We start from the raw sequence: 17,660 nt of genomic DNA, 5'->3' as shown, positions 1-17,660 counted from the left end.
CGGTTCGCAAGGTGTCTCCAAACGCCCTTCATGCATATGGCCTCACCGAGTCTCTGTAATTGCTCCAGGAAGTGGACAGCATTGCTGTCCCATTTTACAGATGAAAGAAAGGACCAGAGAGGATCAGTGGCCTGGCCCAGGGGGCACAGTTTGCAGGGACTGGTCTGGCTCTCGGCTGCAGAGTTGATGCTCATTCTCGTGGCTGCATTTTGCTTTCTGGGCCATGATTTGCGGTGACTGCCACCTCCACGCAGTCTAACGTGACTCATCTTGTGTCCCAATGGACACGGTTGGGGTATGTATATGGCAATTGACGGGCCTCCTCTTCGCCAGCACCCCCACTTCTTCTACCTACACTTGGTGATCTGGGATTGGACCATTTCCTGACTTACAGTGTGTTTTCTGAATGTGGGGGTAGGGGACAGCCCTACGAGGTAGGTACTGTTGTTCTCACTTTCCAGTGAGGACACTGAGGCAGAGAGGTAAGGTTGCTTGGCCAGAGGCACACAGCACATATGAGGTGGAGCTGGGGTTCAATCCCAGGTAGCCGGCGTCCCCTGCAGAACCTGCGGGGTGCCCAGTCTCGGCAGAGGTCGACACGTCACGAGCCACCCAGATGAGGCGAGCCAGCAGAAGGGACCTGTTCCTCGATGCATGGGAAGGGGTGTTCCGCGGAGCGCGCCAGAGCAGGAAGGTGGCTTGATGGGGCTTGGATGACAGCCCAAGAAGGGGCTAGAAGGAAGGGGTCCGCTGGCCAAGAGATCAGCATGCACGAGGCTCCCGGCCTGCACCCTCAGGGCGTTGGTTTTCCCTCAGCAATCAGGGGACTGAATCCTGCGGCCCCGGTGTCTTGTCCTGTGCTGGCTCTGTCCCTGACACTCCTGCGTCACACCATTTCCTGCTCTGGGACAGGGGGCTCCTGGGGGTGGAGTATGGCCCAGGAAGGCAGGACAGAGCCCAGCTCTGAGAAGCCGCATCTAGGACTGTTGTGCAGGGTCCGTGTCTGAGATGATGCCGGCCCCTTGGGAACTGTGTTTTGATAGAGGCCACTTCTCTCGGGCCGGGGGCAATGGGAGCCCAGGCCAGTGTCTGCTTTTCCCTCATCCACGCGTCTCTTGGGGGTTGGGCCATGAACGCGGTAGAGAAGCTCCCTGCCCTCACGGAGCCTGCGTTCTGCCTGAAAGGCGGACCCGCATCTGTGCAGCTACACGGGCTAAGGTGAGAGGGTGTGTAGAGGTGGAAACTTCCTGCCTTCCCCAGGGTCCACTGGCATGGCCTCCTCCCGTGGAGCCCTCCCAGTCTTCCCAGGGTGCAGCTAGAAGCTGGCCCTCCGGAACCACATGCTTCTTAGCGCCTAGGGCTGGGGAGGCCCGGTCTGCTGGCTGGTCCTCGGAGTCACAACGGTCTCTGCCGGCCTTGCCTCTAGCACGCATGGGGTAGGGATGCTCCTGTGGCCACTGCTTCTGTCCCTGTCTGGAGTAGGGGGTGGCCAAGGGCTCCGTGTCCCTGTCTGGCTTGTGGTGACCCCGGGGCCTAGAGGCTCCCTCACTGAATGAGGAGGGTGTGAACAGACGGCAGCACTAGGCCCTGCCGCTCCTGAAGGGCTGACTTCATTATCTGGCCTTGTGCAGGTCCTTTGCCCTTGTCCTTGGTCCCAGCATGTAGACAGGGCTGGCTTGAGGACTCCCATTCTGCTGGCCAGGAGCCCAGGGCCCAGGGCTGCTCTCCAGGCCCCCATGTCCAGGGCTTTTGCTGGTAGTGACTCTCCACGCCAGCCTCACTGTCTTCATGCCTCCCTCACTGTTCCGGGTGGGCCGCTGGCCCCAGAGTGACCGGATGTGTGGTGATGGGGTTGTTCCCCAGGTCACCCATGGTCCTCCTTCCCGAAAGGACTGCCCGGGTTTCTGAACATGGGACTGCCCAGGGCAGAGACGGTGCGGTTAAGACGGCCCAGTGCAGGCGCCACAGCAACGTCCCATAGTCCTTTCAGGAGACAGTGTGGCACCGCGCGGCAGGAGCCCCGAAATGGCGATTCCCACAGACCCCCAGAGTCACTTCTGGGAATTTGGCCCGTGGACGTGATTTGCTGCAAACACAAAACCTTACATATGATGAGGGGCTGTCATCAAAGCCCGGTCTGGTAGAGAAGAATTGGCACAAATGTAAATCCGTGACTCCAGGGAAAACGTCATAGGTCCAGTGTGCATGATAACGCAGGATCTCGGGAAGATACCGCCGGCAGGTGTCCAGTAACGTGAGGTTCAAGTGGCGAGTCTGGTCACAATCATAGCAAAGTAGACCAAGAGGATGCCTGTGCAGGCGAAGCGCTTCAGAGAGGAAAGGCCAGGCCGAGCAGGGATGTATGTGATTGCTTTCTTGTTTCCGAGTGGGACGAGCCCAGGGTGCAGGGGTTTGTCCATGGGGTGGTGTGAGGCCCGGTGGTAGGTGAGACCTGGTACGTGGTTCTTTGTGCCCAGACATGCTGACCACGTGCCCTGCATCTGTCCAGATGGGGCTGGATGACCGAGGAGCCAGCCTTGTGTGTTAGGCACCATGGGCCCCTCCCTCAGCGGCCCAGGTTGTGCACTCAGCAGGGTTTTGTTGCAGACCTGCTGTGTGCCAGGCAGTGTTCTCGGCACCGGCCTGAAGCTGCGGACCAAACCCAGAATCTCCCGCCTGCCTGCTTGGAACTGACGTTCTAGATAGGGAGACAAGCCAAGCCAGCGATGTAACACGCGTGTCTCTTGGCACATTCCCATGGTGTTGTCTCGCTGCTCAGGACCACGCAGCAGGCTCCTGGCCACCTGGGTCCCCTCCCTGGTCTGTCTCCTGCTTCTCCCCTCTGCCCGGCCCTGACACCTGGGTGTTGTTCACTCCCGGGACCCTGCCCATTGCAGAGGCTTCAGACCATTGCAGCCCCTGTGTCCCCCAGGGACTGCTGCTGCCCCTGGGTCTTTTTTTGGGGAGATACCATCTGGGTGAAGAAATTAAACCTGATCAAGAGAATGGGAGCTGAGGCAGGGTCCCTCAGCTGTCCCAGCCTTCGCTGCCCACCCCCCTCAAGTACCCTGCTGGGGCCCCTCTCAGCCACTCGAGGACGGCCTGCTCTTGCTCTGCCGGCACCACATGGGGAGCACGGGAAAGCAAGTGCAGCACCTGAGACGCTCCAGGAAGCTGGATGTGACCAGTAGCTACTATGCAGCATCTGCCTGTCCTCCCGCAGGTGTCCCCAGCCGGCCTGGCCGCTGCGCGGCCCCCCAACCACCCTCCAGGGAGACACCGCTCCCATTTTCCAGATGGGGAAATTAAGGCCCAGCAGAATTTGGTCACTTGCCAAAGATTACAGCTGATGAGTAATTTACCCCCAGTTCAGAGTCAGGCTCCAGAGTGCTCTCTCTCTGTCCCCCACCCCTAGCTTTTCCCTTGTCTCCACCTGTTTGTCTTTGGCTTTTTGTCTTCTGGGGAGCTCTCCAGAAGCTGCCTCCAGCCAGGTAAGGGCGTGGCCACCTGGCAGAGTGGGGTGGGGTGTGGCTCGAGACGCCTGGGTTCTCCGCCTTGGCCTAACTGGTATGTGGCCGTGAACTCTTCTGCATCTTTCTTTGGATGTGTGGACGCGTGGTGGACGCGTGGTGGACGCGTGGTGGACGCGTGGTGCGGTGGGGACTTGTGCATCTCCGAGGGCCCCCAGCTTCCTGTTCCGTGATGGGGGCAGGCAGAGAGGAAAGACGGGGGCAGAGTTCCAGTTTCCCAGGGGCTAAGATTTCAGCTCTTCACAGAACACAACCCACCATCCAACTAAAAAAAGCCTCTTTCCAACTCCCATCCAGAAATAAAGACGGTAGATAAATAAGCAACAGTGGCCTTTTCCTGGGAACCAGAAATAGCTTCCCGGGCTCCCAGTGCTGACTTGGAGCAAGAGTCTTCCTTCTGTCTGTCTCTGGGGCAACGAGCTGCAGGCGATGTTGCGGGTTTCCCACGGCGAGCCCCTGCGGTCGTCGCTCCTGCGGCCGGGCCAGTGTGTCGGCTGCCACCGAGGCACTGGCTCTGATGTGTGGGGACCCAGGCGGCCTTGGTGTCTGAGAGCTAGACGGCTGTCCGCATCTTCCTCTCGGGCTGGGGCCAGGTTGCACAGAGGCAGCAGCACGGCCCTAAGCAGAGCCTTGGCATGGGCTGTCCCCTCTGCTGAGAGCACGTGGACCCCACCTGTGTCGCCTCTGCCCCCTGCCCCCCATTTTGCCTTGTCTTTGTTCAGCAAGATGCTCCCTGCCCTCCCTCCTTACTTTGTGGTCCCCACCAGCACTTTCCAGCTGTGCGTTTTACTTGCCAGGGGTGTACTGTTGGGAACGCGAGCTCCGTGAGGGCAGGCTGTGTCTGGGTGAGCTGCTGTATCTTTGGCTCCTAGCATTTAGTCGAGCCTTAACCTTTTTTTTTTTTTTTTTTTTGCCATTGGTGGTGAATGGTTATTGAAACCAAAAGCAGTTGTTTCTAATTTACTGTGATTTCACAGACATGCAGGATGGTTTTGGTTCCAAGTAGCCAGAAAGTTGTTCAGGAAATTAAGACACTCATGGTCCACTGGCCCCGAGGCCAGAGTGGGGCAGCCTGGGGCACGGGGCAGCTGTGGTCTCCTGAGGGACCGGGGTCCCTTCCCGCCTCTGCTGTGCAGGCTTGGGACTGCCTTCGCCCACGGCTGGCCTCTTGGGGGGAGCTGAGCTTCAGCTGCGGGTCCTTCCTGGCAGGGTGCTGGGGCCAGTCCCCATCCCGGCCCCCTCCCCGGAGAGTGGGGGAGGCAGCTGGTAGTGCCTGCTGCTTGCGGTGTGGTCAGCAGGCTCTGGGCAAGGAGGAAGGAGCAAGACGGTGACCGCGTGCGCCTGCCCCTCTTCCTTGGCGCGCTTGGCTCTTTGCCGCCATGGCTCTGCGTTGGGCCCGGCCTCAACCAAAGCCTGGGATTTCAAAAGGTGGGAATGTCTGGCCAATTGCTAGATGTGGTCCATTCACTGGAAATGTCTCGTCTCTGCTTCTCACTGGGACCCCGAGTGTCTCTGGGGGGAAGCACTCGCCGCAGGCGATGTTGCGGGTTTCCCACGGGGAGCGGTCCTCTTGCACCTTGGCCGGGCGTGGGGCGAGGGGCGGGACTCTGCAGGGCTTGAAGGAGACGCTGTACAGGGAGCATTTGCTCAGCCCAGTGCCTGCAGAGAGCCAGTACTTGGGGGAAGACAGCTGTGGCTGCTGGGGGATTTTTTTCCTTTCTTTTTTCTTCTTTTTTTTTTTTTTTTGGAGAGAAAACTTCTTTTATTTAACTCCAGAATGTAATCTCTAAGAATTTCCAAATATTTTGTAAGTTTATTAGTAACACTTCATGTGGGTGAGTAAAGACATTTCAAGGTAATTCCAAAATCACAACTCTGAACATGGACTCCTGTTCAGGTATTATAGTGGCCTCTGCAACAAGGGGACGGCCACTTCAGCCTGTCTGGTTTGGTGAGGTTATTGTCGAGAAGCTCCGTAGATTCATCCCTGCTGGTTCTTAGGAAGCACAAGCTAGACAGTCCATTTAAGTTCTTTATGTTGTTTCTTCCTCAAGACAATATCCTCAAGTTTTTTAAGCCATTGAGGTTGGCAATTTTTTCAATGCAGTTTGTAGGCAGTGAAAGCTTCTCGCAATTAGCAAGTGTGGACAAGGAGGCATCCATCTTCTCTATAGGGGGAATCTGAGCATAAAGCTTAATCTCTTTGGCTTCTGACTGGTTTTCTCTTCCCATCTGGCTAGAGCTTCTTTGATTGTTCTTGCTTTTGCCATTCTGGCCGTTGCTACAGTCACTGCTCTGGTTGCTACGACCCGCCCTCTTTCTTTTTCAAAAAGTTGATGTAATCCACATGCCATAAAATCCACCTTTTTGAAGTACACATACAGTTCAGTAGCTTTGACTCTATTCCCAAAATTACGCAACCAACACCACTAAGTCCAGAACATTTTCATCACCCCATAAAGAAATGTCCCCATCTGTAGTCCGTCCCGCCCCCCCACGCCCACTCTTGCCCTGTGCCCCCATGCCCCTGCCCCTGGTAACCAGTCTCCTTTCTGTTTCTCTGGATTTGCCCATTCTGGACATCTCGTATGAGTGAAGTCATATGGCGTTTGTGACTGGCTTCCTTCCCTTCTCTCAGCATGCTGTTTTCAAGGTCACTTTGTAGCGTATGTCATTCCTTTTTCTGGCTGAAGGATGCTCTGTTGAACAGGCACATCACATTTCATTTATCCACTCGTCAGGGGATGGACACTTGGATTGTTGCCTTTTTCGGCTCTTACGAATGATGCTGCCACGGACACTCCTGGGCAGGTTTTTGTGTGGACATACGTTTCCATTCCTTTGATTGTAGAACCAGGAGGGAATGACCATGACTGTAACTCTGTGCTTAACTGTTTGAGTTGCTGCCAGACTGTTTCCCAAAGCAGGGCACCCTTTTACTTTCTCGCCAGCAGTGTCCGCACTTGTTCCTTTGTGTCCTTTTGCTCATAGCCATTCTCAGTAGATATGAAATAATATCTCATTGTGGTTTTGATACGCTTTTTCCTGGTGGCTAGTGACGTTGAGCATCTTTTCACGTGCACTTGGGCCATTTGTAGGTCTTACTTTGAGAACTGTCTATTCAAATCCTTTGCCCAGGGACGCCTGGGTGGCCCGGTCAGGTTAAGCATCTGCCTTCAGCTCAGGTCATGATCCCAGGGTCCTGAGATCGAGTCCTGCATCGGCAGGGAGCCTGCTTCTCCCTCTGCCTGCTGCTCCCCCTTTTGTGCATTCAGGATCTCTCTCTGACAAGTAATTAAATAAAATCTTTAAAACAAAACCACAGAAAACCCAAATCGTTTGCCCATTTTAAAATTTGGTTTGTCTTTTTATTGTCTGTTAATAGTTCTTTATACGTTTTGGATACTAAACCCTTATCAGATGTATGATTTGCAAATATTTCCCCCCATTCTGTGGGTTGTCTTTTCACTTTCTTGACAACAGTGTCCCCTGAAGCACAAAAGTTTTTAATTTTGATGATATCAGATTTATCTATTTTTAGTTTGGTAGTTTATGCTTTTAGTGTCTAAGAAACCATTACCTGACCCGAGGTCATGAGGATTTGCACCTGTGTTCTCCTCTAAGCATTCTACTCTTTTAGATCTTATAATTAGATCACGATCCATTTTGAATCAATTCTTGTGTATGGTGTGAGGTAGGGTTCCAGCTTCATTCTTTTGCATGTGGATATCCAGTTTTCCTATAACCATTTGTTGAAAAGACTGCCATTCCCCCCTTAAATTGTATTGGCACATAGGGGACAGTCAGTTGACCCCAGATGGATGGGTTTGTTTCTGGTCCCTCCATTCTAACCCACTGAGCTGTACGTCTGTTCTGTACCAATACCATACTGCATGATTACTCACACTGGGAAGTGTGAGTCTTCCAACTGCGTTCTTTTTCAGTATTTCAAGATTGGCCATCCTGGATCCTTGCAGTTTTATATGAATTCAAGGATTAACTTGTCAGTTCCCACTAGAAGAAAGCTGGGATTTTATGGGGATTGCATTGATTCTAAAGATCAGTGTGGGAATGCTGCCAACTATATTGTCTTATTCATGAGCATGGGGTGTCTTTCTGTCTATTGAGATCTTCTTGAATGTGTTTCAGCAGTCTTTTGTAGTTTTCAACATTTAGGTCTTTGTTAAATTTACTTCTTGTGTTTTTATTTTTTTAAGACTACTGTAAATAGAATTATTTTCTTAATTTCATATTCAAATTATTCATGGCTAGCATATAGAAATATGATTGTGTGTGTGTGTGTGTGTGTGTGTGTGTTTGTGTATTGATCTTCTCTTTTGCAGTCTTACTGAACTTACTCATCTTAATAGGTTTTGGGTTTTTGTGTGTGTGGCTTCCTTGGGATTTTCTATGTGCAGGACCATGTCCCTGCACGTGGAGGCAGTTTTACTTCTCTTTCCAGCCTGAATGCTTTTTATTTCATTCTCCCTCCTAGTGACCCTGGCTAGGACCTCCAGGGCGGTATTGAGTACGAGTGGCAAGAACAGACATCCTTATCTTGTTCCGATCTCAGGGGAAGGCGTCCAGTCTTTCACCCCACTGCACCATGTTTCCGTGGATGCTGCTTCATCAGATTGAAGAGATTTCCTTGTATTTCTGGTTTGTGGTGTGCTTTTATTCCGAAGGGCACTGAATTTGTCAGATGCTTTTTCTGAGTCTGTAGAGATGATCCTCTCAGTAAAAGCTTTGTCCTTTATTGTGTTAATACGAAGTGGGCCCTTTTACCTCCCAGGGAGCAGCTGCCCAGGTCTGAGCCTCCCCAGGTACACCGCATACTCAGCGTGTAACTCTGAGTGGGGGACTTGGTATGTAAACTGGGGGTGGCTGTTCTCTTATGGGGTTCCTATGAGGGGCCTTGAGTTGCTCTGTAGACGGGCTTGTCTGGCACGTGTGAAGAGCGCGCGGCTGTGATGGGTGACATGTGAAAGTGTGGATGGGCTCGGGTGGGCGGGGGCACCGCTGGGGGCAGTGCAAGGCTGATAATCTAAAGCCTGACTGATGCCCACGCTCTGACAAGTCCGCTGGTGGGGAGTCTGGAAGTTCTCACCGGAGGTGGCTCGCTGGGCTCCACTGGGCTCCACTGGGCTCTGAGTCTTGCTGCGGGAGGGGATGGGCCGTGGATGAGGCCCAGGTGAGCGCAGGTCGGCTGCAGAAGCCTCCAGTGTGTGCAGGCGTTGCCTTTCAGGTTCTGTCGGGGCCAAGCGTCCGCCAAGCGTCCGCAGCAGCAACCTTCCCTACCCGGGCCCCGCGTCCCGCTGGGGGTGTGGAAATGGGCCTTGGGTAGGTAGTGGCTACCGCTGAGAGCCGGCACGCAGCCCTGCCTCCCCACCCCGATTTCCCTGACTTCTCTTTTCCTGGCCTGCCCTTCAACCTGGCTCCTCGTCCTGCCTCTGTCGTTGACCGTCCTTGTGACTTGGGGCAGACTGCCGGTCGGGGCCTGTTGGGGTCTCTGTCCCCAGAGACGCTGGCACAGCAGTTTGAGGATTGAACGAAGGCTCTGTTGGAGGATCAGCAGCACAGTCTGCTGGGGATCAGCAGACACCGCCCCCGACCACCCTCCCGTAGTCCCCCAGAAGCCCCGCAGCCCCGACGTCTGCAAGCCCTTCTGCGTCTGTATTATGGAGTTTGGGTTTTACAGGTGGGTGTGGGGAGAGAGAGAAACATTTTCAACCTGCCCTGTGTAATTCTTGGCATTCGTTTTTATGAGCTATACGAGGCTGGATCTTACCTTGGTTTAATGTACTGACCTTCAAGCCAGCCAAGTAGCTCAAAGTTCCTGGAGACAAGCCACAGCGCTTCTTTACTTACGGTTTGTTTTCCAAGGTTTAGGGGAGGAGGGCCTCTCACTAACCCTCGGCCTTTCCTGGCCCCTGTGCTCAGAAGTACAGGGCAGTCCCCCCTCCTGAGGAGCTGTCGGTCTGATCTGAGAAGGGGCCAAAACAAGGAGCAGTGATAACAAACCAGTAATGTGAGCTCGCCGGCGGGAGGGAACATCAGAATACATTTGGTTATTCCGCAAATCACCTCTTTGGTCCTAACTCGGTGCGTGGCGCCAGGAGCATCCCGATAGCCAGAGCAGACTCCACTCCCAAAGCTTTTCAGAAAAACCAGTCATGCTGAGAACCCACTGGAGGGGCGCCCCATGAGACTGGGGCCTCAGGGAAGCCAGGGTGTGAGAAGGTGTTGGCAACGGGGCAGGGCTGGGGCTGGAGTGTGTCTGGAGGAGGCTGGAGAAGGCCCTGAGCGCGCTTGAGAGAAAGGGAGGGAAGGAAGGAAGGAGTCTGCCGGCCAGACCCAGCAGGCAGCGGCGGATGAGAGTGTCCCTGAAGGTAGCCAGAGGGCAAGGGTCCTGTGTCCCCAGGCTCAGGAATGCTCATGTAGCCGGGAGCACACACCTCGGCTGGCTCCTCCCAGGGTTCTGCAGACCTGAGAGCAGGTGCACGCCTAGGCAACAGCACAACGCCAGACATGGTGGGAGCCAAGCCCGCGGCGGCCCTCCTACGGTCACCGTGGAGCCCAGAAGGCCTGTGTAGGAGAAGCCTTCACCAAACCAGAAAACGGTCATAGTTCATTGCATGAGGGTTTGGGCAGCCGAACAGCATCCGGGGGTGAAGTCCTGTGCTCGTGAAGGCTTGGCCCCGGGAACAGCCCCGTCTCTGGGTACACGTGGTTCTTTTCTTTGGTCTTCGGGTTTGATACTCACCGTACGTTGGTTCTGTAATTACGGCAATGTTAACAGAAAACATAATTAACATGCCGCTGTTACTGTCAGCATGTGTGTGTGCGCGCACGTGCGTGTGCGTGCCTTCACTGCGGAGTTGGGGGCGTCTGCTCGGGAGAACGGGGAGAGGGTGTCCCCAGGGAGGTGGGTCTGTCACAGGGAGTGGGCCGGGGGGCTCATGGGTGGCCTGCTGACGTGGGCTTCTTCTCTGTCCGCAGATGACAGGATCTGCTCGCCACCCTTCATGGAGCTCACGAGCCTGAGTGGAGACGACACCATGAGGCTCCTGGAGCAGAACGGCCTGGCCTTCCCCTTCAGTGCGTGTCCCCCCCCCCCAACCCCTGACCTGGGCACCCCTGGGCAGACTCGGTGGGCCGTGGACTGGGTGGGGGCTGTCCGTGGCTCCCCGGGATGCACGAGGGCCTTGGCTGCCAGGAAGGGCTGAGCCCCGCGTCCCGCCTACACAGGGGAGAGGGGTGCGCAGGCGGCATGGGCTGTCTGGGCCACCCTGAGTGCAGATGCTGGCCGCCGTTGAGCCGGCGTGTCTCCCCAGCTCCCCCTGCCCCTTATCCCCACGGGCTGCAGGGGTTTTGAGAATTTCACCCCGTGTCTGCCAGGTCAGGCTTTGTGGAGAAATCACCTCACTGATTTCTCTCTGCTTTTCTCTCCCTGCTCTGTAGTTTGCAAAACCAGAGTGGCGCATGGCACCAACTCTCATGAGGTAAGTGGAGCTCTGACTCCCCTCTCCCCGCATTTCTCCCTCCCCACCCCTGCCCCGCTCCTCCTTCCAGCTCCCAGTATCTCCCTGGGAGCCTGCACCCCTGCTGCTCCTGTCCTGCTGTGGCTTCATACATTGTCACCAGCTTCTGCCCCGTGCCTGTCGTGTCCCCAAGGATGGAAGGCGTGTGCCAGGGGTCTGCCTGCCACCCCTGAGCCCTTGTGGATCTCCAATTTGACCTGTCCAGGTTTGCGACCTCTGGCTTGTCAGTGTCACTCGCTGCCTGGGTGCCCGCCCTGTGCCAGGCACTGCCCTGGGCCCCTCTGCGTGCTGTGAACTGGAAGGAGGCTCTCACCGCCCCCACGGACCAGCTGGCCCGGCTATAGGAGGGCAGGAGAGGCACGGGCACCCCACATGCTCGTATGTGGTGACTCCTCCGTCCTCTCGGGCGTTCTTTGTGCCCCCGGCACGTTCCCAGCTCCCCCAGTGCCAGGGCACGAATGCACAAGATGGTGTTCTGCCTCAGTGGTAGAGCCCGAGTCCCCGAGATGCGCAGCCCCAGTGAGATGTGCCGAACTGTAAGCAGAGGCAGCCTGCTGGGGTAAGAGGACCAGATGGCCGGGCAAGGATGCCGTCGGGTCTTGGTCGCCCTTGCTGTCCTTGGAACCACAGCCAGGACATGCCCTCAGCCCCCCCCCCCCCCCGCCCCGCTCTCACCCCTGCCATGTGTTTTTCGTACCCTCATGGACACAGCCTGGCCTTGGGGCCTCCTTGTTAGGCACTTGGGAGGGTGCTCTGGGCAGCAGACACGTCACCCCTCTGGAGGGCCCTGTGGGGAAAGCCTGCCCTTGGGCCACCTCCCAGTCAGACATCGTCTCTAAAACCTTAGGACAAAACATGGGCAGTTCCATGGCAGTGCCCTATAGATTCCTGGGGCGCTCTTTATCCCCAGCCAGCGTTTGTGGGGAGACGTCCATGAGCAGATGGCCGTGTGATGGGAGCTGCAGGGCGGGGGCGTGCCTCTTCTCGGGGCAGGCATGTGGGGGCATCAGCTGGAAGTCACGGCCTGCTGCAAAGGCCAGCTGTCTCCTGGGGTTGCGGAGCCGTCTCTGTCTGGGCCCGCCTGGGCTCGGGGCCAGCGATGTCCTGCCTGCCAAGCGCTGGGAGGGAGCAGGAATGCTCGAGAGCAGCCAGCGTCCTGTCGCCAGAGCCCACGTTCCCTTCGCTGGCACCAGCCAACGTTCCACCTGCCCCTGTCACTAGCTGGTCCCTCTGTGGGTCAGCGCCTTGCAGTTTTCTGAATGGAAGGGTGGCCGTCGTCCCTCTTAGCGTGGTTGGACCGCGCTGATGCAGAAGAGCTCAGCCGGCAGGAGATGAACCGCTTCTCTCTTCCTGAGAGAGTTCTGGAATCATGTAGACCTTGGAAGCAGGTCTGGCTCTGCGCATGGCCAGCTGTGTGATGTTAAGCAGATCCCCAGCCTCTCTGCATGTCTGTCTGCACTTGTGAGGGCGGCTGTGGAGAACAGGCTTGCAGCATGCGCTGCCATGGGCCTTGGCACGGAGCAGAGTGCCTTGGGTGCACTGGGAGGGAACTAGGTCCGGAGTGACCGCCAGGTCACTGCAGAATGATGGGGGATCCAGATCCAAGTGAGCCCCTCCGTGGCAGAAGTCTCAGCCCTCATGTATGGGGTCAGTGCGTTCCGGCGAGGCCTTCCTCTGTTAGTCTAGCTGTCAGAGTCTGGCTCCAAAATGTACACGTGTGCCTCCCTGTCTCCCCCGACCCACAGTGGGCTGCTTCGGGGGGGGCTCCTCTTCTCCTGAGTGAGGGGTTGGGAATGGGGCCTTCGGGATTGGAATCTGGAGGCCCCCAGGGAGTTTGTATGTGCCACGGGCCGCCCGCCTCTCGGGAGGCTTTCTGTCAGAGGGCTGCCCCCTCAGGTGCATGAGTCCAGAGGCTGGGGGACAAGGCTCCTCACCTGTTGCAAGGGTGCCTGGGGATGAGTGCAGCGAGGATGGAGGGGACAGCTCTGTGGACGTGGTTGGCTTGAAATAGGAAAGTGAGACTTTCTGATTAAGGTCCTTGCCTGTACCATGGTCTCCCTGAGCCCTGCCTCTGAGTCCCCCAGACCCAAGCTCAATGAAAACCAACTGGTTTGGGCAAACTACTCTCTTTTCATTGTACATTCACAGAGCTGTCTGTTTTGTTTTGTTTTTAAACCACTGCAAGCACACTGATGTGCTCAGAGTAGAATTACCACCGCTTCCCTGTTCTGTTAAACCACTGAGCCGGAAGCCAGAGCGCCCCTGAAGCTGTCCCGTGGTAGTTACTGCTGCTGGTTTACAAGTGGGGAAGACGGAGCATGCAGCAGGTTCCCCACCAGAGCCCCTGCGTTCTTTCCCTTCCTCGGCCCCTGGGGCGCGCGCATGTGCGTACACACACACACACACACACACACACACACAGTGCGCACACGTTCCATTTCCCCATGTGACCAGGATCTCTACTTCTGCCCCATGCAGCTAAGCCCCAGGAATGTTGGGGTGGTGCTCGGGGACCATGGACGTCAGGGGCAGCAGCCAGTGCAGGCAGCCAGCTGTCCAGGCTCTGTCATTCCTGCCCTGAGTCCTGGGCATCTGGTGGCTCTTTCCTGGGGCCTGTGGGCTGCGAGGGATTAGCCGTGGCCCCAGCCCCGGCAGCTGACAGCCAACGCAGAGAGTTTTCTCCAGCTACCCCTCTGCTCTCCCTACTTTAGCGGCCTACCAGATCCTTCCAGGGCGGCACCTTTGTCCCCAGAGAGTCAGGGACTGGGAGCAGCATATTCTCATTCCTCAAGTATCCGTGTAGCTTACTCCGGGTGTCAGAGGCCAAGGCTGCATGCTGGGCAGACCCTGTCCCATACCGGGCTCTGTCACTTTCCAACAAGCCACTGAGTTTCTTAGGGCCCCAGTTTCCTCATCTGTAAAAGGTGCACGAGAATAGTACCCCCCTCAGAGGTGCATTGTCAGGACAGCACCAGGTGACTCACACAAAGCAGTCAGAACAGGACTGGGCGTGTCGTGAGTGCTCAACCAAAGGCAGCCCTTGTTGACGTACAGATTTTGACTCAGAGCCTCCCAACTCCCCATCCATGGCCTTCCTCTTCCTGCCTCACCTGGATCTTTGTGGAGGAACCTCTAAGGAGGTCATAAAGATTGAGTAATATACAATTCGGATGTCATTCCCTGGATTACAGTGTGAAAAGTGGAGTTGTGCAAAGTGGAGTTGTGCAGTACACTGTCCGCTCAGCTGTACAGGGAGAGCCTGATGGTGCAGGGTTTCCAGACCGCCACAGTAGGAGTGAATTGATTCCCAGGTGTTCTTGACTCTCACTCCATTCGTCCTGGCTTGAGATTCTTCCCAGAGTCCTCGGTTCACAGGGATGGTCCTTGGTGGCAGAGCTCTGGACCGGTGACATGCCCCTTTGTCTAAGACTGAATAGGTGGTGGACTCTGACAGAGCCCTTGGCCCCTGTCTCCACAGATGGCCATCGTGTTCAACCAGGAGGGCCTGAGTGCCATCCAGCCGCCCTGTGTGGTCCAGAACTTCATCAACCACAATGCTGTCCTGTATAAGGTGTTTGTGGTGGGCGAGTCCTACACCGTGGTCCAGAGGCCCTCGCTGAAGAACTTCTCTGCGGGCATGTCAGGTAACCAGGTTTCCCGCTGTCTCGGGGCCCATCTGGGACAGGCATCAGCCGTCTGTCTCACAGCACTCCCCTCTGCTACCCTGTGTTATTTTGGAGGTCGGGGGCGGGGATGGGCCAATCTGAAGGTTGGAGTCGCGTGCATTGGGTGAGGAGGTCCTGGAGAACAAGGTGAAACCCCATTCCCACCAGGTCGTTGTAGGGGCTCCACCCATGCAAACCACTGTAGGCAGTTCCCGGAAGCGTCTGAAAGCTTTCTGCGCCCAGGGTGCTTCCTGGGGCCCCACGCAGTAAGGAGAGTCACGAGGAACATGCTGGAATGGATGATGGGCCCCTCAGGGAAGTGAGGGCTTGGGAAGGGGCCCCTCGTATTTTGAGGGCCAGAGTGCTGACTCCTTTATCAGGTCCCCTTTCTCCAAGTGGGGAAACACCGAGTTCTAGCCGCTTCTGCGGCCGCTGAAGTGACTGCGTGCACCCTAAGGAGTCCTGCAGTACTCCTCACTGTGGGACCTCCCGTGAGCACGGGTGGGCACAGTCACCCCCACAGGGCCCCACCTTGCAGGGGTAAGGATCGAGTCTGAGGGTTCCGGGTCCTGGATGTCCCTCGGGTGTCCCAGGGCGGCAGTGTCCGTGGGGTGCTGCCATCACTGCAGGCCGAGGGCTCCACGAGCTGGGCCTTTTTTTATCTGTTCTCCTGACACCAGGTGACCTTTGGCCCTTTCAAAAACAGACACTAAGATAGGGATTTGCTGGTGCTGGGGCTACTCAAAAGAATGTTCTGGGGGCCCTGAGGCATCTCTAAGGCAAGTTGTAGAAAGCTTTGGAATAGAGGGACAGCGTCTTGGAAATAAGCAGAGCCTTCTAAGAGGACCCCTCGGAGGACGTTTGACTGTCCTCATGTGGCTTGCTCCAGCACGCCGTGCATCCGTCTTTGCGAGGGAGACCCGCCATCGCCAGGTGTGCTGAAACACCGGGCTGTTCCGTCTTCGTCTGAGCCAACAGCCGTGTCTTCTTAAAGTCTCTCCTGCTGGGACTGCCTGTCACCACCCTCTCCTGGTGGCTTTAAGCCCCTCCTTTTGAGTGAAGTTCAGCTGTGCTCGTCTTCCCTTCTCCGCTGTTCTTCCCCAGACAGCTTCTTTCTTCCCAGTAACACAACACAGAGAGCAGATACTTGGTAAATGTGTGATTTTTCACTTCCTTCTGAGTGCAGGCAGAAGGGGCCTTCCCCTTCCGGTGTGGGGCCCCAGGACTCAAGGCTGCATTGTCCGGGTTTGGGACATCCCATTGTCACGCTGGTCCCGGTCCCTACACACTGGGATGATAGAATGATCTGGAGGTGAGAGCACCATGGTCTGGGGACGTCTTTTTGCGTGTGATTATGTACCAGGAAGAGGCATTCTTATAAATTATGGGCTGGAAGAGACTTCTTTTTTTTAAGTAGGCTCTATGCCCAGCTTGGAGCCCAACTTGGGCCTTGAACTCATAACCTTGTGATGAAGACCTTGAGATCGAGAGTCGGATGCTTAAACAACTGAGCCACCCAGACTCCCCAAGAAACTAGTTTTTAAAAATCCTCTATTATTTTCCTCATTTAAAAAAAAAATGTGTGTTTGGAGTCTGTGGAAAATATATTCAATTTAGAGTGGTATACCTTATGTAGCTTCCTTTCTTTTTTCTTTCTTTCTTTCTCTTTGTATTTTTTTCCTTACGAAAAATCCCTTCCCGTGCAGACACAAAGTATCCCTTTTGTTCCCTCCTTTCCTCCTGGTTGCAAAGTGCTGGGCGAGCTTCTGTCTCAGCCCCAGGAGCCCTTAGCAGCAGGCGACGGGCTCCAAGTCTGTGAGTCTCCTCCTGACCATTCCCAGCTTGCCAGTTTTCCAAAAATGTCGGCTGGGGCTAAGTCAATGAGTAGATAAGCACACAGAGCTGATGCCAAAATGATTATTGTGCTCAGACAAGCTGAGTAACTTCCAGCGTGTCTGTCTGTCCATGCCCAGAGCGGGTCTCCTGTCTGCAGCCTTTGCAGCTTTGTGCCAGGGAGCTGGTGTGGGCTTTGTCCTCTTGATGCGTGTTTTCTTCCCGGATCAGAAGCATAACTCGGCAGGAGCCCTTCAGGCTGGACCAGTGGAGCAGGGGGGCTCCTTCCATCCCACCATCCAGGCTTTCTGGTTCTCGTCCAGTACATCAGGCCTGCGGCTTCCTCGGTCCACACACGGAGCTGGGGACATCTTGAGTGGGATTCTTCAGGACACCGAGGGAGCTAGGGACACTAGCCTTCCCTCCATAATGACCGTGCTCTGTTGATTCTCAGATCTTGGTTTTTACCGGATGACCTCTCTGAAGTCAGGTGTGTCTTAGGGCCGGTGGCATCTTGGCACTTGCCTCGGCTGAAATGGCAGTCAGGTTCTTGCTGAGACGGTTGATGTTGGCCTGCCCCAGACGCATTCTCTGCCTGTGGTTCACTGTTGGGGCAGTTGCTCCCCCTCTCCACCTAGGGCCCGGATCCAGATGGGCACGTTTCTCTGCTCTCCCTTTTGCGTGGTAGGTTTACTCCTATTTCTTGACTGTGCGGACTGGCACCTTTATTCTGCTGTCCTTCCTGGGCCTTTTCCCCCATGGGGTCCATAAAAGAATGGCATCGCTTAGCACGTATTGCTGGGCTCAGCAGACTTTTTCTGCAAAGCGCCAGGTAGTAAGTTCGTCCAGCTCTGTTGTAATTATGTCCTGCTGCCCTTGGAGCAGGAACATGGCTGCAGACAAGACAGAAGCCTCTGGGCATGGCTGCGGCCCCACAAACTGTACTTACAGAGGCAGGCTGCCGGGCTCTGGTTCACTAACCTGTCAGCTCGAGCCTCTCCGTAGATGCCGTATTGCCTTGAATCTGCCGTGTGCCCAGCCCCGTTGCCAGGTACTGATCCACGAGAGCCCGAGACAGTCAGCCAAGCATG

General features: G+C 55.8%; 1 protein-coding gene across 3 annotated transcripts in view; it reads left to right on the top strand.

Annotated features, from left to right (window-relative positions):
* Positions 1-17,660, top strand: part of ITPK1 (inositol-tetrakisphosphate 1-kinase) — a 168,036-nt gene that overhangs the window by 139,419 nt on the left and 10,957 nt on the right. For all 3 annotated transcript variants that reach the window (XM_059373851.1, XM_059373850.1, XM_059373852.1), the window contains 3 exons: positions 10,530-10,628; positions 10,992-11,032; positions 14,550-14,715. In XM_059373851.1, coding sequence (XP_059229834.1) covers positions 10,530-10,628; positions 10,992-11,032; positions 14,550-14,715 — 306 coding nt within the window. The remainder of the gene's footprint in view (positions 1-10,529; positions 10,629-10,991; positions 11,033-14,549; positions 14,716-17,660) is intronic.

This window comes from Mustela nigripes, chromosome 13 (assembly GCF_022355385.1).
Source record: "Mustela nigripes isolate SB6536 chromosome 13, MUSNIG.SB6536, whole genome shotgun sequence".
NCBI classification, from domain to species: domain Eukaryota; kingdom Metazoa; phylum Chordata; class Mammalia; order Carnivora; family Mustelidae; genus Mustela; species Mustela nigripes.
Note: the sequence above shows the minus strand (reverse complement) of the source record. Positions and strands in the feature narration are given on the sequence as shown.